General features: G+C 42.2%; 1 protein-coding gene across 1 annotated transcript in view; it reads right to left on the bottom strand.

The window, feature by feature from the left end:
* MEI1 (meiotic double-stranded break formation protein 1) overlaps positions 1-17730 on the bottom strand; it is a gene marked incomplete at its 5' end in the record, with an annotated part of 75226 nt that overhangs the window by 29978 nt on the left and 27518 nt on the right. Inside the window, 6 exons of the mRNA XM_079141212.1 lie at positions 879-976; positions 1928-1988; positions 6231-6342; positions 7688-7829; positions 8593-8684; positions 9484-9598. Coding sequence (XP_078997338.1) covers positions 879-976; positions 1928-1988; positions 6231-6342; positions 7688-7829; positions 8593-8684; positions 9484-9598 — 620 coding nt within the window. The remainder of the gene's footprint in view (positions 1-878; positions 977-1927; positions 1989-6230; positions 6343-7687; positions 7830-8592; positions 8685-9483; positions 9599-17730) is intronic.

The following is a 17730-nucleotide window of genomic DNA, read 5'->3' as shown; positions in this document are numbered from 1 at the left end:
AGAATTTGAGGGAATGAATAAAACAATGATTAAATTATTTTATGTTATACCGAATAAGAAGTCTAGGATAGAGGAATTCCACAGGGCAGAGGACATATTGTCATCCTCCCTGTTTCCACAGCTGTACCTAGGCCTCCCCAGGCATGTGGTAGAAGCTCTGTGAATATTCAAACTTCCAGCCCTCAGGCCCACACCAGTTGTTCCTGCTGCCCGGATTCTGCACAGCCCTCCTGTACTTCCCTCAGACCCCTGCTCAATGTCACCTTTCACAGAGGCCCCCCTATCGAGCCTGTGCTTCTTCCCACCCTCCATCACCCTCGACCCCTTTGTCCACTTCTTTTTCTTCCATAGCTCCTTATTATCCATCCCTGATATTGTACCTGTTTGTGTACTGCCTGCCTCTTTCACTCCAGGGGAGCAGAACTTCCCCTCCTGGCTCTTTTATCAGAACCTGGAATAGAGTCTGGCACACAATAGATGCTCAAGAAATATTTCATGAATAAATGAACACAGAAATAGATCAGGCTGTATATATACTGTAGGAAAGGCTAGACTCCATGGGTGAAGAAGCAGAGAGCAAAGAGCCTGGTGTTGGGATGCTGCAGAGATGGTTGGGAGGGAGAAATTGGACTTAATGATCTTTAGGGTCCTTTTCAACCTTTAGAATCTAAGGTTCCAGAGTCTTGGATCTCATTGCTTACTGATTCATTATTTTACACCCCTAGGAATCAGCCTATAATTCCATTATTCCATAATTCCACAGTTCCTCTGGGCAAGAGATCTAATTACTGTACTGACATACTATGCAGCCAAACAGCAAGACATCTAGACTGCCAGACAGCCACAGATCTCTTGTGGGTTAAACCACAGCATCTCACCTTCTTGGGAAAGTGGTCCTGTCTTCTCTGGAGTTGAGAGAAGGTTGACGCACATGCAGTAAAGGAAACTGGAAAACACCTGGTTCAGGGCTGAGTGACTTGCAGAAGGAAAAAGAATAAGAGATGACATGGCTACTTTGGCACATAAGCATCATCCCTGTCATGTACCTGACTACTTCTTTGTGCCAGAGCACAGTGACATTCTAACCAGGGCCACAGCAGAGAAAGTCCTAAGGTGGATATGAAAAATAAACATGGAACCCACTGCTCACAGTTCTAACTTAGGCCCTTGGCCCATATAGGAAGTAACCAAAAATTAACTGAAAAAATAAATCAAGGTGGACTACTCAACTCCAATTTAATAAAACACAAACTGAACTATTTCCCTGTTCCAGGAAAGGGCTGGGAGTACTAGAAAAGGAGGAAGCTATTGAAGCCAAGATAGGTAACCATGGAATAATGCCAACTTGCAAGATTTTTAGCTTTGAGTTCTTATGGATCTCTACTGAATTTTGGGTGATCTATTCAGAGATATGGAAGGAGAGGTAGCCATGGCGTGTCCTCACTTTGCAGGCTGGACAGCAACAAGTTAGTGTTCCTAGTAAATACATGAAAGGGAAGGGTCTACAGAAGGCGGCTCTAGAAACCTAACATGATAGATCCCAAGGCATTGGCCCTACTTTGAATAAGGGAGTTTCCCCTCTGGAACTGCTGGGTTGGTAGCACTGGAACTTGATGGATATGACATCCCTTCCCCTCTGAAGGCCTCCATTTCCCCATTTAAATGACAGGTTAGACAAACAGTCTCTGAGAACTCTTCCAGTTTTGACGTGACAGGTGCCCATCAATGGGTACCTGGTAAGGACAAGATGAAATACAACCTGCAGAAGCACCAACAGCTCACACACCCGTTGCTGAGCAATGCTGATACTCTCAATACCACCAGGATCCCATGACTAAAACACCAGCCAGGAACTTCTACTCATCCAGGCAAGGACTTTGACCCCCCACCCCCACCGCCATCAAATTTTGTGTAGGGTTATACATACCTAGAACCACTGCAGAACCTGGCCTTAAGCTCCAGGGTCAGTCGTATGAAGGATGAAGCAGCTTAGGAGAAGTAGCAAGAAAGCAGAGAGCAGTTTAAACCAGGCTCATTACATGGACTCCTAAGTCTGGGTGATATCAAAGAGCACTGATTCAGAGTCACAAAGACCAGGTTCAAAATATGCTCTGTCACTCTCTACTAAGATGGCTCTGGAAATGTTATTTAACTTCTCTGCGATTCCATTTGACATCTGTACCTCATAGGTTTTTATAAAGCTAATTTAAGATAAACAAGTATAATAAATGCTTGGCTCAGAGTAAGTTTGAATAAAGGTTTGTTTCCTTCCTTTCTAAAAATATCTTCTACTACATTCTGGAAAGGCCCTAGGAAGGACACATCTTCTCCTCTATCCTTTCTCCCAGTTTTGTAAGAAACATGCAGTTTCAGATTCAGGAAGAAGAGGAGTCATTGCTTTTCCTTTATCTCTGAATTGCCTGTAGGAAGGGGACTGATCCTCAGACCAGAGATCTGACAGTAGCTTCTGCCTGAGCTGGTGACCCTGGCCTGGGCCCCTCCACTGCCTGGCTCTTCCCAGTCTACCTAATAAGGCTCTCTGTCAATACTGACCTCTGTCTTCCCCAATCCCCACTCCTGTAAACACAGAAGCCTAGATAGGAAGACATCAGGAGCTCCCACTTCATCAGCTCCAGGGTTGAGATCATCTGTATTTTAAGCTGAGGCTAAAGCACCTGGGCAGGGGATCAATCCCTTAGGGTTTTAGAGCAACTTTCTGGATGACAACTTAATCCATGACTCCCCCAGGGAGCAGGTACCCAGCTTGTCTTCTGGAAGGACTTGTCTTCTTGGCCCAGACTCTCGGGGACCCACAGTTTCTTCACCCTCCTACTCAAGGTCTCTATCCCCTGTCTTGACCAGCAGTGCCTGTCTTCCTCTTCACTCTTGCAGGCAGGCATCTGATCCTGTCCTACCTGGCCTTGTGCTATATAGATTTCCCTGTAGCTCTCACACCTTTTCCCTACATACCCTGCTTCCTACCACTGCCCCCTGAGACCCACACTTCAGCATCCTATCCAGTATCCCAGGATGAGATAGATCCTCCTGGATCTTAAAGTATGGTGGCAGGAACAATGTTGGAAGGAAAGAAAAGTAGTATATGTCAGTTGTCACAATGGCTGAGGGGTACATTTGTTCAGGAAATCTCCTTACATTAAATCTTTTTTTTTTTTTTTTTTTTTTTTCTGGGGATTGAACCCAGAGTACTTTACCACTGAGCTACATCCCCAGACCTTCCTACTTCAGCCTCCCAAGTAGCTAGGACTACAGGTGTGTACCACTGTAAGTTAAATCTTTTAGTTATTTTTATCACCCAGTTCTAGCTGAAGATGTTGGAGGTAAGAAAATTAATTTATTCCATGTCAATAAGCAAGAATTCCAACTCAAGAGTGAACACAGTCTTCCTACTGCTCTTCCTAACAACAGCTAATCAGTGTTTCCAATCTTGGGGGATAGAAAAACTCATTCCTAACTCCATGTTCCCCTCCATCACACCCCCCATAGCCCATCAAGCTTATTAAAACAGTTGTCCATCTTGTCTTCTGCTGCCTCACTTAACACTCATTCTCTGACCCAGGGCAGTGCAGCTTTTACCCCAACCACTCCAAGAAACTGCTCCAACCAAGGAGGCTGAGAGATTACATGATGCTAAATCCAATGGATGTTTTTCAAACCTCATCTTACTTGACCTCTGGAAAGTATTTGACGCTTCTGACTATTCCCTGGTTCACAAAACTCTCTTTACTTGGTTTCCCTAACATCATCTTTTTTTTTTTCTGGCTTCCTTCCTACCTAACTTTTCCTTCCCAGTGATTTTCAGAATCTCCTCCTCATCCTGACCACCAGATGCTGCTCTTGATTTTATCTTGATCTCTTTTGTCTCAGTATGCACAATCGCCCCTGAAGAGTCTCACATGCTCCCCACTACAGGATCATCCCCACTGGGACAGAGTTCTACCTTGTTCACTGCTACATCCTTAGCCCTAGGATACCGTCTTGCATGTAGTTGGCACCCAGTAAATATTTGCCAAATGAATGAAAGGCTAAATTCTAAAAACATCTATAAAACCAGATCTCTTCCCTGCCTTCAATAAAGTTGCCCACATCTCCACAGGAAAATCTCACAGGCATCTCACACATGCCCTGGCCCAGACTGAGCACAGGCTCTCCTGCATCCCACAATCAGATCTTCAGACTGGTGTAGTGGTGCACACCTGTAATTCCAGTGTCTTGGCAGGCTGAGGCAGGAGGGTTCAAAGCCAGCTTCAGCAACTTAGCAGAGCCCTAAGCAACTTAGTGAGACCCTGTCTCAAAATAAAAAATAAAAGAGCTGGGGATACAGCTCAGTAGCAAAGCATCCCTGGGTTCAATCCCCAGTGCAAAATAAATAAATAAATAAATAAGTAAATCAGATCCTCCTCCAGTGAGCCACCTCCTGATAAAACACCACCATCTGCATGGGTGAGGCCCAGGGTTCAATCCCTAGCACCAGAAAAGAAACAACAAAAAAACAAAGGAACAAAAAGCCACCCTATCCCTGCAAACAGCAGCCAGAAGCAAGGCATTCCTATTCTGGCTATTCCCTCTATCTCGCGGCGTCTGACATCCATTCCCCAACACTACCTCAGTTCCTGCTGCCAATCTGTTAATGCAAGAGGCTGAGCCCCCACCTCCCACTTTGCCTCCCTCGAGGTCCACTGCCATGCGCATAGTACTGCTCAAGAAGGTCTTTCTAAAGCAAAAATCTAAGCATGTCCCTCCCCTTATTTAAGATGCAACAAAGTCTAAAGTCCAAATTCCTAGCCCAGGCTACCCCTCTGTGGTAGACCTGTCACACTTTCCACCACAAGGTAAAAAATAAAAGAGAAGACGTGAAATGGTGATATTAAGAGACAGGCATGGGGTAGAGATTTAGAAAGTACGCTTTAAAGACATATTCTCTGGGTTTGAAGCCTGGGCATGCCACTTACAGTATGACCTTGGGCAAGTTACTTAACCTGAGAGTCCATCTGTTCATCAGCAGAAGAGGGATAATGCCCAGTTCCTAGAGTTCTTCTGAGGACTAAATGACTCAATATATGTAAAGTACTTAAAATAATGTGACACATAAAGAACTTAAAGGCTAATTAATATTACATACTAGTTACTTTTTAAAAGTTTTTAGTTTGTAGATGGACACAATAACTTTGTTTATTTATTTTCATGCAATGCTGAGAATCAAACCCAGTGCCTCACATATGCTAGGCAAGCACTCTACCACCGAGCTACAACCCAGCCCCTCTACTAATTGTCAATGATTAGTTATTATCACTACTGTTTTCTTCCCTCCTTCTGTCTGGTCATCTCCCTTTGCATTCTCACCATTGCCACCACTTTCTTTTCTTTTCTTTTCTTTTTTTTTTTTCAGTACTGGGAATTAAACCCAGGGTCTACCACTGAGCTACATCCCAGCCCTTTCTATTATATTTTGAAACAGGGTCTCAGGGTCTCATTAAGTTGCCCAGGCTGGTCTTGAATTTGTGATCTTCCTGCCTCAGCTTCCCAAGTAGTTGGGATTACAGGCCTGTGCCACTATGCCAAGCTCACTGTCACCACTTTCTAGAAAGGATGAAGGAGACTCTGATTCTTGAGCTTATTCTTCAGACTGAGGAAATTTAGGACAAAAACTGAAGAAACAGGAAAGGGAGGTCTACACTTGAGAAAGAAAAAATGACTAGTAAGAGAAGAAAAGAAAAGGGCCCAAGAAGGTCTGGAGAAGGCTGAAGGCATCAAAAGTCACTTGGCTCAATCTTAGGAAGGACTGTCTGTCAGTGGACAGCTTGAAAGCGGCTTTCACAGAGCACTACTGCTCTCCTTGAAGACACTTGGAACTACGCAGGGACCTTTTTTAGTTGTCAAAATAGGGGTGCTCTGGCGTTCAGTGATTAGGAGTCAGACAAACAACATGTGAAGTCCCAGGGATATGGAGTCTGAGAGGAATGGGGAAGGGGGTGTATGGTGGGCACTGAGCTTCCTGGACTTCAGTAGAGAGAAGGATCAATAAATTGAACTGCCTTAAATGGCTTTGACTGCTGTATGATATTTCCTCTCGATCAACACTGGACAGAGAATGAATATGTAGATATTGACAAATACATAAATGTCCATCCCACACCGTATGCTCTGAGTACTCTGAGTAGCTACTGCACTGCCTCCCTTCCTCCCAACTTCCACGTGGGCCTGTTGCCTACCGAGCTTCTTGGAAAACTTTTTCTTCATGTGGGGAACGATGATAAAGAGGCTATGCAGAATCGAGAGGAAAACTTCCATCAAGGCTGGGTGGGTGGCCTGTTCCAAGTGCCTCTGAAAGGACCAGAAGGGAGAATAAAGTACACCAGTCCTGAGCCTCTGAAGAAGGAAAGAGCATCTGCAAAAACTGACATCAAATTTAGCAACAGTAGCCTAACCCCTTTCATCTGAAGGGCACAAGGAAAGCTATGGACTCTGAAGTCACAGACCTACACCGAAGGCCTAGGTCTGCCACTTAATAGGTTGTACCAGATACTTCACCTTCGGGGGGCCTCTCTCTGTTCACAAACAAGTTTTATGAAAATAACAAAAAATCCACTTCTCAGAAACAAATGTGAGCTAACATGTAAAAAGTGCTCTCTAGAGGTTGGGGCTGTGGCTCAGTGGTAGAGGGCTTGCCTAGCATGTGTCAGGAACTGGGTTTAATCCTCAACACCACATGAAAAAAAATAAATAAAATAAAGGTATTGTGCCTATCTACAACTAAAAAATACATATTTTTAAAAAGTGCTCCCTAAACCATAGAGTGGCATTCATGTTTCTATTACTATAATAATAATAACAGCAATAATATTATAGTTTACAAACTACCTTCATTCATGTGGTTTACAAACTACTATCATTCATGTGATCCTTGAACAGAGCCATGAGGCAGCCTGACAGGTAGCTCTGGATTAAGAGCAAAGAAACTTGGGTTCTAGTTCAAGCTCTGTACAGAGTTGCCCCTGTGTGCCCTGGGTCAGTCACCTCCTCCCCTCTCTGGGTATCAGTTCCTTATGTGTGAACAGCTAGGCTTCAGAGACGTTGTTCTTGTACACATTATTCCTTTAGTTTTTTTAAACCAAGTTTTTAAAAATATTATTATAAAAGTAATATGTGTTCTTTAAAGAAATGTATAAAATACAGAAAAGTAGAGAGCAGGAATAACATAATAATACTATGATGAGCTTCTAGGTCTAGCTCTATACTTCACAAATCTAGGCAAAGGAAAAACAGATGAGAAACTGACTTGAATTGCCCGTCTTGCTGGTAATGCATTACTATTAGCTGTCATGAACACAGCAGACTGGGGGTACCACTCAATGTTTACTTCAAGAAAAAGAAGCTCTCTCCCACAAAGTCAGGGGTACCTCCTTGCTGCCACCTACTGTTCCCAGTAGGTGTCTAGTAGGTGCCTGCCTTTTCCTGACTGACAGGAACTTCACAGGCTCACCAGATGCCCAAGCCTCCCGCAGGAGAGGACTCCAGGTGACCTCAGTCTACAGCTCTGGGTCCTACTCTTCCTACCATCTCAGTCTCAAGTCAGCTTCAAATGAAGCTCTTCAAGGCCAGGCCTGGCTTGCCCTCACATTCTTCTGTTCCCCAGGCTTCATGCAGCCTGTGGTTCAGGGGAACCCACCATCACCATAGGGATACACAGAGAGTCACAGGCATTGAGAAGAAATTCTGAGAAGTCCTCCAAGGTGTCTTCCTTCTTGGCACTGGGAGCTGTGAAGGGATTCTCCTGGGCGAAAGGCTCACCCTGGAATTCCAAAGCCAACCTGAGAAATCCATATACAAGCATGTCTACTACCATAGGGTTAGAAGCACCCTCCTGGCAGATACCTGAACTCAGGATCCAGGGAAAGTACCCCAACATCAGATCTGGGGAAAATTTAAGAGCTCTAAGTGATCAGGTTCTTGACTATCCCTGCAGCTTCCTGCTGCCCATTATACGTGACTCTGCTACCCCACTATGTGGACCTCACTGAGCATCTCACACTATATGCTAATGCACATCTCTGCCTTTTCCTGTGCTATCTACCTGGAACACCTTCCCTATCTGGAATACCTTCCCTGAATTCTTGCCAACCTAACAAACTCCATTTATATACTAAAGCTGCCTCTTCCCCCAGAGACTGTAAGCTCCTTGCAGGCAGAAGTCATTCTGATTAATGCTTCCACCCACTCTGGCTGGCATCAGGCCTGGCACACAGCAGATACAAGCAACACCTATTCATATAAACTATAATCAATGAATAGCTACGGTTCTAGGCCAGTTGGGGGAGGAAGGAATGTGACTGACACAATCTCATGGCACAGTAACAAAGGCTTCACCAGGAAGGAAATCTTGAAACATTCTAAGAAACTTCCTATCCTACCTATTTGTCCTCAAACCTCCTCCACACACCCCCAGCCCCAGCCACTCTTCTCAGCATGCAGTAGAGCATCAGAAATCAAGTGCTTCTAGAACGTTGAATCCCTCCCACCCCTAACCTCCCCTACCCTCTGTGCTATTGCCTCAGACCACAGAGGGCTCCTCACCTGCAGGCATTTCTAAATCCCTCCAGAGTGCTCAGGAGGAACTTTCCCCTTCGAAGAATGGCCTTCTCTGAATCTCTACTGCAGGAATGGCCCTGAGGTAAGAAGAGAGGAACCTATAGGTCAGGTAACCACTGTGGCCTAGTCTATGCTTGCATGGCCCCAGACCTCCTCTTTTTAAAGTGTAGTCTGCCATTCACATACACCTAACTTTCCAGGGGATCCTCACTATAGCCTTACAAATCTAACAGTATCTCTATGAACACACGGTTCAAAACAAAGGACAACAAAAAAGCCAACAGCCAGGCATAGTGGCATGTGCCTGTGACCCCAACTACTCTGAAGGCTAAGGCTGAAAGATCACAAGTTCAAGGCTAGCTTGGGCAACTGAGTGAGACCCTCTCTCAAAATAAAACATAAAAAGTGCTGCGAATGTAGCTCAATAGCAAAGCACCCCTGGGTTCAATTACCAGTATCAAGAGAAAAAAAAAAAAAAAGCCAACAATTATAATATAATGAACATTGGTCAGATTACAAAAATTCTAACAAATCTAACCTTAAATAATTTTCTGAGCATGTTCCATATCTGCTTGGAAGATATAAATAAACAAAATAGGTTTGGCTACAAAAACCCTGGTATTTACTAAGCAGGTTCAGGTACTTGTTAAATTTTGGCTCCTTGTGGCTTCAGGGGTGTCTGATTTATAAAAATGGAGATAGTAACACTTAAACCTCACAGTACTGTCACTAGGGAAAAAAAATAACATCTCATCATAGGTGTGTGCACATGAGAAAAAAACTATAAAATAGCAAAGATAAGGCAATGTACTAATTATCTTTCTAAGAACACATTGTAGCAGGAGCTTGAGAAGAAGAAGGCTTCAGTACACTGACCAGAAGCCTCCTGTTCAATGGAGTCTGGGAAAACTCGGAGCACCGGCTCAACATGGCTTCCAGCAAGGCCCGCAGGGTCCGATACTGCACAGGTGGGGTACTCTGATGGTCCTTCCTGCATCGAGAGAGAAAAAAGCAGGCTCAGGAGGAGGTAAGGAACTCCCAAGATCCCTCCAGGCTCTCGAGCCAAAGGAGACAATGTAGTGACTCAGAACATGGGGTCTTATCTGATAAAAATCCTGGCCAAATCCTTTTGTAGCTGCATGACTGTGCACATTGCTACCCTCTCTACTCATCCGTTTCCTCATCTATGAAATGAGGGTGAACAGTACTCTCCTCATGAAAGATTCTGAGGATCAAATTAGCTAACATATGTCAAACATTTAGCACAGTCTCAATACACAGCAAGTTCTTACCAATACCAATCATGGTTATTATTATTGTTATTGAGGACCCAGTATTTTCTCACCTCAAAGGGCCTCCTGGTAAAAGCAACACTCCCGAGGACTCTTTAGAATGTGCATCAATGGATGCAATAGCCACTGCTATCAAGTAAGTGATAAGCTCTTCTGGGAAATCAGACCAACCTTATTCTCTGATACTTCAATAGCAAAAGCCAGGATCAATAAGTATAAGTTATCAGGACCCGGATTATATTTCAGTATTTCTAGAGTTGAAACTCTGTAGAGGGAGAGGGAGCTATTAGATATGGAAAATGAAAAGTCTCCAAGACAATGTGGACTGGGAAAAGGGAGTGAAAAAGAAGGCTGTACATGGACAGCCTTCATATCCCAAGACAAAGATTTTCCAGATGCCAACTGCAGACAGGAAGAAAGTGTTTTATTACCCCTAGAGTGACAGTTTCTAAAAGGCAGTAATACCCTTCAAAAACAGATTCTCTCCAGATGCTGTATGCAGACCCTTGAAGGTTAAATTCCTAAGCTCTCAAACTGACACTTTCACTGATTAATAGAACTATCCCCAAAATCCTGAGTGCCCAAGAAAAACTGATATGCTCACTAGACCACCCCCCAAAATAACCTATATAAACCCAGTCCCTTTCTTTGTTTGGTGGCTCATTTTCCACAAGGAAAGTGGGTCCACTGGCACCATTTTATTCCTGCATTCCCTGTTCTGGTGTGAACTTTGTTCCTGAATAAACGGCTGAGATGTTTCGTGAGGTCTGCATCCTTCCCAGTCTTTTTGTGCTAACAGGACGAATGAGTTCCCCATTCTGTGAGATTATAAGCAAAGACTAGAAAACCACTTTTGGAAATTTAATCATCATGAGTATGGGATAAATGTGGATGAGTAACACTTAGGGTCTATTTGAGCCCTCATATTTTATAGACTCAAAAGGAGGCAAAAGTCATTGACTAGTCTAATTATAAGTGCAAAGAGGCCACTTTACTTAAACAGAGCTAGATGCATAACAAATTGATGCTAAATAAAGAAGTTATTCAATCCCCAACACTGCAAAAAATAAAAAGATGTTAGCTGGGTGCAGGGGTACATGTCTATAATCCCAGATACTCAGGAGGCTGAGGCATGAGAATCTTGAGTTGGGAGGCCACCCTTGGCAACTTGGCAAGACTCTGTCTCAAAATTTAAAAAAAAAAAAAAAAAAATTTAATAAAAAAAGTCACATAAATTGGTGGCTATTTGATTGGATTATTGGTTGCCTAGGGCCACTATAATAAACTATTACAAACTGGGTGGATTCAAACAATAGAAGTTTATTCTCTCACAGATCTGGAGGCTAGAAATCTAAAATCGAGCTGTCAGCAGGGTCATGCTCCCTCTAAAAGGTCCTAGGAACAATCTGCTTCTTAGCTTCTGGTGGTTGTCAGAAACACTTGGCATTCCTTGGCTTATAGCTGAATGGTTCTAATTTCTGCCTCTGCCTTCATATGAAGTTCTTCCCTCTGTGTATGTCTGTGTCACTGTATATCCAAATCCCCCTATCCTTATAAAGCACTAGTCATGGCACATAGAGCCCCTGCTGTGTAGCCTTAACTCAATAATATCTATAAAGGCTGTATTTTCAAATAAGACATATTCACAGCTTCTGGACAGACATGATATTGGGGAGATGCTAGTCAATTCAATAAAGTAACTAAAATAATAAAGTAAAAAAAAATAAAGAAAACCTGCTACACCTCATCCCTGGGTCCTTTTTGTTTTTATTTTAACATTTTTATTAATGCATTATTGCTATACAAAATAGTGGGGAAGGGCTGGGGATATAGCTCAGTTGGCAGAGTGCTTGTCTTGCAAGCACAGGCCCTGAGTTCAATCCCCAGTACTGAAAAAAAAAAAAAAAAATCACATAATAGTGGTGTTCATTGTGACATATTCATAAAGGTATGTATGCTCATTCTCAATCCCCAACACTTCCCTTTCCCTTTCCTCCTTTCTCTCCCTGATCCCTGTCCTCTACTCTATTGGTCTTTTTATTTATTAACATTTTTTAAAATTGGTGCATTAGAGTTATACATAAATGTGGAATTCATTGTGATATATTCACACATGCCCAGAGCATAATTTGGCCAATTCCAAGATCCTCAATCTCCTCACCATCCATCTACGATGCACAGTCTGATTTCTCTTCTTTCTTTCTTCCTTTTTTTTTTCTTTCTTTCTTTCCTTTTTTTTCTCTCTTTCTCATACTGAAGACTGAACCCAGGATGCTTTACCACTGAGCTACATCCTCACCCCTTTTTTTATTTTGAGACAGGGTCTCTCTAGGCTTCTTAGGGCCTAAATTGCCCAGGCTGGCATCAAACCTTCAACATTTCTGCCTCAGCCTTCTGAGTCACTGGGATTGTTATAGACATGTATGACCACACCCAGCTTGAGATTCTCTTTTTCAATATTTGTTAAGATTCCATGATCACAGAGCAGACTTATTATCAGTGGGCTTCCACAAAGTTTTGGATTCAATGAAATATTTTGGAACTACACAGTTATTGTAAGTTTGATGGAAGAAATGTTGCATTTTTTTGAGCCACTATAGTTCCGTAAGACAGGCTTTGGTCCCACCTCAGCAGATTAGTTCTTGATATTTCAACCCTGGCTTTCTAAGAAACTGGACCTTTATATCCAGCAGTTTTTACCTCTCTTAATCTTCTGACACTGAGATATTTGACAGAAGTATTTCATCTGTAAGTAGATACATAAGGTATAGTTTGTCAGCAAACTTTACTACAATGAAGTATCAAGATGGGTGAAGGCTGATTGCATTATGCCTATTCTTAGTATTCCTTCAATGGTTCTAGGGTGTTTGCTGATCTCTGTCAGGCACATGGTGTTGCTATTAAGCTGGTTCTTACTGGCCATTACTTTCTGCTTTTCTTAGTCAATAACCAAGGTTTGACTCTGAAGGTAATATCTGAGTTGAGAAATAGGTCTGGAGAAAAAGTCACGTGAATAAATCTGTGAACTGGGAAGTCAAAATCATTCAGGACTTTGTGCTTCTGGCAAGAGATGGATGACTATTCATCATGGTAATGATGGGTTCCTCCTGCCCAGTCTCAGACATAGCAAGGCATTGCCAATTGGGATTGCTATACAAGGCCAACATGACCCAACTCTTGTCTGAGCCTTTTCATGTCTCCATGAGTATGTGTAAAATGCATGTTTCATTTCTCAGGGCTGATATTGTCTTTTAGGAGATTTTTTTTTTTTTTTTTCCCAGTCCTAGAGAATGAACCACTGAGCTATACCCACATCTTTTTTTATTTTTATTTTGAGACAGGGTTTTGGTAAGTTGCTGAGGTTGACCTCGGACTTGTGATCCTCCTGCCCCAAGTGACTAGGATTACATGCATGCCCCACTACACTGGACTCTTTGGGGAGATTTCAAATGGAATTTCAGGGTCTAGATTCAAGAATGTTACTTGCTGAAAAGCCGTACTCCTAGTGTTAATCCTGAGTCATGGAGCGACTGGAAAATGCACTCTTCCTCTAATCTATCATCTGTGTTCCCTCTCTGAGTCCTTTCTGAACACTAAGAGTGATCTGTTGAGTCTTCTAATAGGTTAAGATTAGTGTCTCAGTCAACTGTATATAGTTTAGGCTTCACTATCCCTTTCCTTCTTCATTTCTGGAAGCTCTAAATCTCAATCTCTCTCTCTCTCTCTCTCTCTCTCTCTCTCTCTCTCTCTCTCTCTCTCTCTCTCTCTCAGACAGGGTCTCACTGGCTGATCTTGAATTCCTGGGCTCAACTGCTCCCCCTGCTCAGCCTCCTCAGTAGATGGAATTATAAGTGCATGCCAACGAGCCTAGCTTGGAAGCTCCTAGTTCCTATCCTACAATGGTTCCATTATACTTAAACCCTGGTTCCATTATACTTAAATATTTTTCAGCAGTTTTAACCCCTCATTCTTCCTTTTACTTGTGCTTCCCAGAGATCCCCTGAACCACAATACCTCAGAGAAACCACCTCAGTAAACATTCTGGGAAGTTAAAGTCAAAAATAAAGTCATCCTGTCTGGGCACAATGGTGCACACCTAGAATCCCAGCTGCACCAGAGGCCAAGGCAGGAGGATATCCAGTTTGAGGCCTGCCTTAGCAACTTAGTAAGACCCTGTCTCAAAATGAAAAATAAAAAGGTGTAGCTCAGTGCCCCTGGATTCAGTCTCCAGTATCTCAAAAAAAAAAAAAAAAAAAAAAAAGTAAAATCATTCAAGGATTAAAACCCATCCTTCCCTATCTTTCTCCACAATTCTGCGTCAACCAGCTTTCCAGTCTCTTCCAGCACTAACCCCCTTCTTATAAGGTCCTGGCTGAACTGGTTTCTATACCCTCAGTAATCCCTATCCTGCTTCTGCTAACCCATCCTTCCACAAACCTACATCTCCCTCATCTCTCCTAGCACAGCTCACCTGAAAGGTGCCTCTGGTCCCCTTTGTACCCACCTCCTGAAAGAGTGCCAGCTCTTCATGGGAACCTTTGACTGAGTCTGTTCTCATTCTGCACCTTTGGTACCCTGCTGGCTTACACATTTCACATACCCTGGATTAACACCCCCGGATTTAGAGAGTCAAATCTAGGGGAGGACAAAGGGGGAAGGGAGACATACTGAAGTCATTGGAATGTAAATGCTGTTTTTTCATTTCAATATTTAGAACCAAGGGGGATTCAAATCACAAAGACTTAAATATTATAGATAATAAATAATAACAACCTTTACAAGGTAAAATGAAAAGTAGGGCTGACTGACCTTGAGAAGTAGAAAGGAGGGAGAAGAGGGGAATGGAAGTTGGGGGGTGCTAAAGAATGGGAGCCCAGAGACACTGCCTTAAGCTGAGGGAACAGGAAATACAAGCTTTTAGCATATTATTTAAAGACTTGACAACATAAAATATTAACTAGCAAAAATGTCAAGCCATAGAGAAGACAAAAAAAAAAAAAAGCTACTTAACCTTGATCTTTTGTACTGGAAAGTCAACAAATAATATCTTAAATTGACAAAGAAACAGTTTTATAAGTATATTGTTTAGATTTAGGGAGATAATAACCAGAACTAAACCAAAGTGAGTTTAAATCAGTCTTTTTTAGGACTTCTTTAGTCTTCTTTAAGAGAGAATTAGAGAGCTATTCCTTTTCATTATAAACCTGAGGCAGGATAGACAAAATAAAAAGAGACAAAAGGAAATATTTGTCACTCCCCAAGTTAGTTTTCTTTCCCAGGCCTATCACTACCAAATTTCTGAGAAGTCTGCAAATCTTAGAGTTACCATAAATTTACTCATTTATGAAAATTACCTTGTGCACTGTTAATAATCCCATACAATAAATGCATTAAGTGAAGAGAAATACAATATTTTAAGAAACCTAAAACTAAGGTACTTTCCAATGTTGTCTACTGATCAGACAATGGAGACCCCTCAGCCTAAGGATCCTGAGAATTGCTAGACCAACATAAAACATCTCATGACCCCCAGACTGACATCACCCCCACATACTTTTCCCATGCCCAGCCCTCACCAAGTCTCCTTTAAACAAAAGAGACTGAGAACCCCAAAAGCATCTCTCACTTTCAAGATGGCCTGAATTCTTCCTTGTATGTGTCTCTACTTTTCTATATAAATCTGTGTCTCTGACACACCCTTAAATTTGTTTCTGTGATGTTTGGCAAGAACCCCACTCATCCTGAGTTGAGGTCCCTCTCTCTGTGAACTTCTTAGGCCTTCTTGGGACAAACCCTCTGTACTTTTTTAATTTTTATTACTTGAATGTATTAGTTTGTTAGAAAAGTAAAAGAGAAAAACATGAAGACAAAATAAAAGTCAAGAAATCAATGTAACAAATAAAAATAGGTATCCTTAGTTGCTTTTTGTCAAGATTTGCCCATCTTTCTATGAAATAATTTCCCATCTTGGCCCTATAACCTCTAAATCTCACCATCCATTTTGACACCCTTATTCATATATTTATTACCTATTAGGAATGAGAGATCTAAAAATGGGAAAAAAATGACAAAATCCTTGACATCGACAGGCTTATATTTTAGGAGGGGGAATATAAAACAAATGAGTAGGGCTTGGGTTGTGGCCCAGGGGCAGAAGGCTTGCCTGGAATGCATGAGACCCTGGATTTAATCCTCAGCACCACACAGAAATAAAATGAGGGTATTATGTCCACCTACAACTAATAAAAATCGAAAAAAAAAAAAAAAAAAAAGAGTAAACAAGAACTCTCAAGTATTGGGTAGGTGCTAGAGCAGCCTGATAGGTCAGAGAGGGAAAGACATTCTAAATAAGGTTTGAAGAATAGGCAGCAGCCAGTCTCGTGAAGATTTAAGGGAAGAATATTTCAGGTAGAGAGAACAATTAGTAGAAATGTCCTAAAGCGGAAATAAGTTTGGTGTGTTCAAGAAACTGAAAGGCCACAGGAGTGAGCAAGAAGTGACTGAGTAGTAATTGTGGAGCCAAGGACTCAAATCTAATTCTAAAAATCGAAAATTGAGTATTTTTCCTCTATCTCCTGGTGGCATAAGCAGATTGAATTTGAAGTTTCTGGAAAAAGGCATCAGGAGGTTGGGAACGTAGTCTGAAGCCCGGGAAAATACTATAATGGGATTTGAGTAGTACCCAAAGGTGTCAGGTCCTAATCCCAAAACTTGTGAATGTTATTTTCTAGGCAAAGCTTTACAGACAGAATTAAGAATTTTTAGATGAGAAGATTATCCAGGTGGGCCCTAAACGTTGTCACAAGTATCCTCATAAAAGAGAGGCAGAGGGCAATTAGACACATACACAGAGGAGAAGGCAAGGTGATCACAATGGAGTAATGTGGCCACAAGCCAAGGAACCCCTGGAGCCATCAGCAGCATAAGAGGCAAGGAAGGACTCTCCCTCAGAGCCTCTAACGTGAGTGCAGCCTTGCTGACACGCTGATTTCAGCCTAGTTGTATTTATTTTGGACTTCTGGCCTCCAGAACCATGAGAGCATACATATCTGTTGTGTTAAGGCCCCAGGTTTATGGTAATTTGTGATAACTGAAAACCAACACAGCCATGTTAGACCAGAACCATAGATCTGGGTATCATGAGCACAGAGCTAGTAGCTGAAGCTCTGTGAATGAATAAGAGGATTTGAGGAAAAGCAACAGCAAGAGAATCAGGGATAGAGGGTGTTCAAGAGTTGCTAGCTTCTGGGGCTGGGGATATAGCTCAGTTGGTAGAGTATTTGCCTTTTAAGCACAAGGCCCTCAGTTCAATCTCCAGCACCACAAAAAAAAAAAAAAAAAAAAAAAAAAGAATTACCAGCTTCTAGACAAAGATGTTGGAGCCAACAGGTACAGTTACCTGTGCTACTCCTTACCAAAATGAAAGTAAAGGGCTTTTTTTCCTCAAGCAACAGAGAAAATACAGAAGGTGTGAGAATGTAACACTCTGAAAGTAAATGCCTTGGCAGCTCTATGAAAGCAGAATCCTGATCTGGCAGCAAGAAAACTAAAAAGTAATCTTATTTGTTTGCTTCAGGAGCCCCTCAAAAGGTAGAGGAATTAGTAGCAGTAAGTACTAGGGAAGTGGGAGTAAAGTCCAGAAGAAAACAAAAACTGGTTGCTAATTTGTTTAAAAGCAAATGGACTCCAACTCCTTCCCTGAGACTATATAACAAAGCAGCTGATCTTCCCTAAACCCTGGCAGGAGTCTAGAGATTTAGTCTGAGTTGTTCAGATAGAAGGTACTTACTGAAAATGGGTAGATTAAATGAACCTCACACTGTGAATGCTG

This window comes from Sciurus vulgaris (assembly GCF_902686455.1).
Source record: "Sciurus vulgaris genome assembly, chromosome: 5".
Lineage (NCBI taxonomy): Eukaryota > Metazoa > Chordata > Mammalia > Rodentia > Sciuridae > Sciurus > Sciurus vulgaris.
The sequence above is the reverse complement of the archived record's forward strand: the minus strand, read 5'-3'. Positions and strand labels throughout refer to the sequence as shown.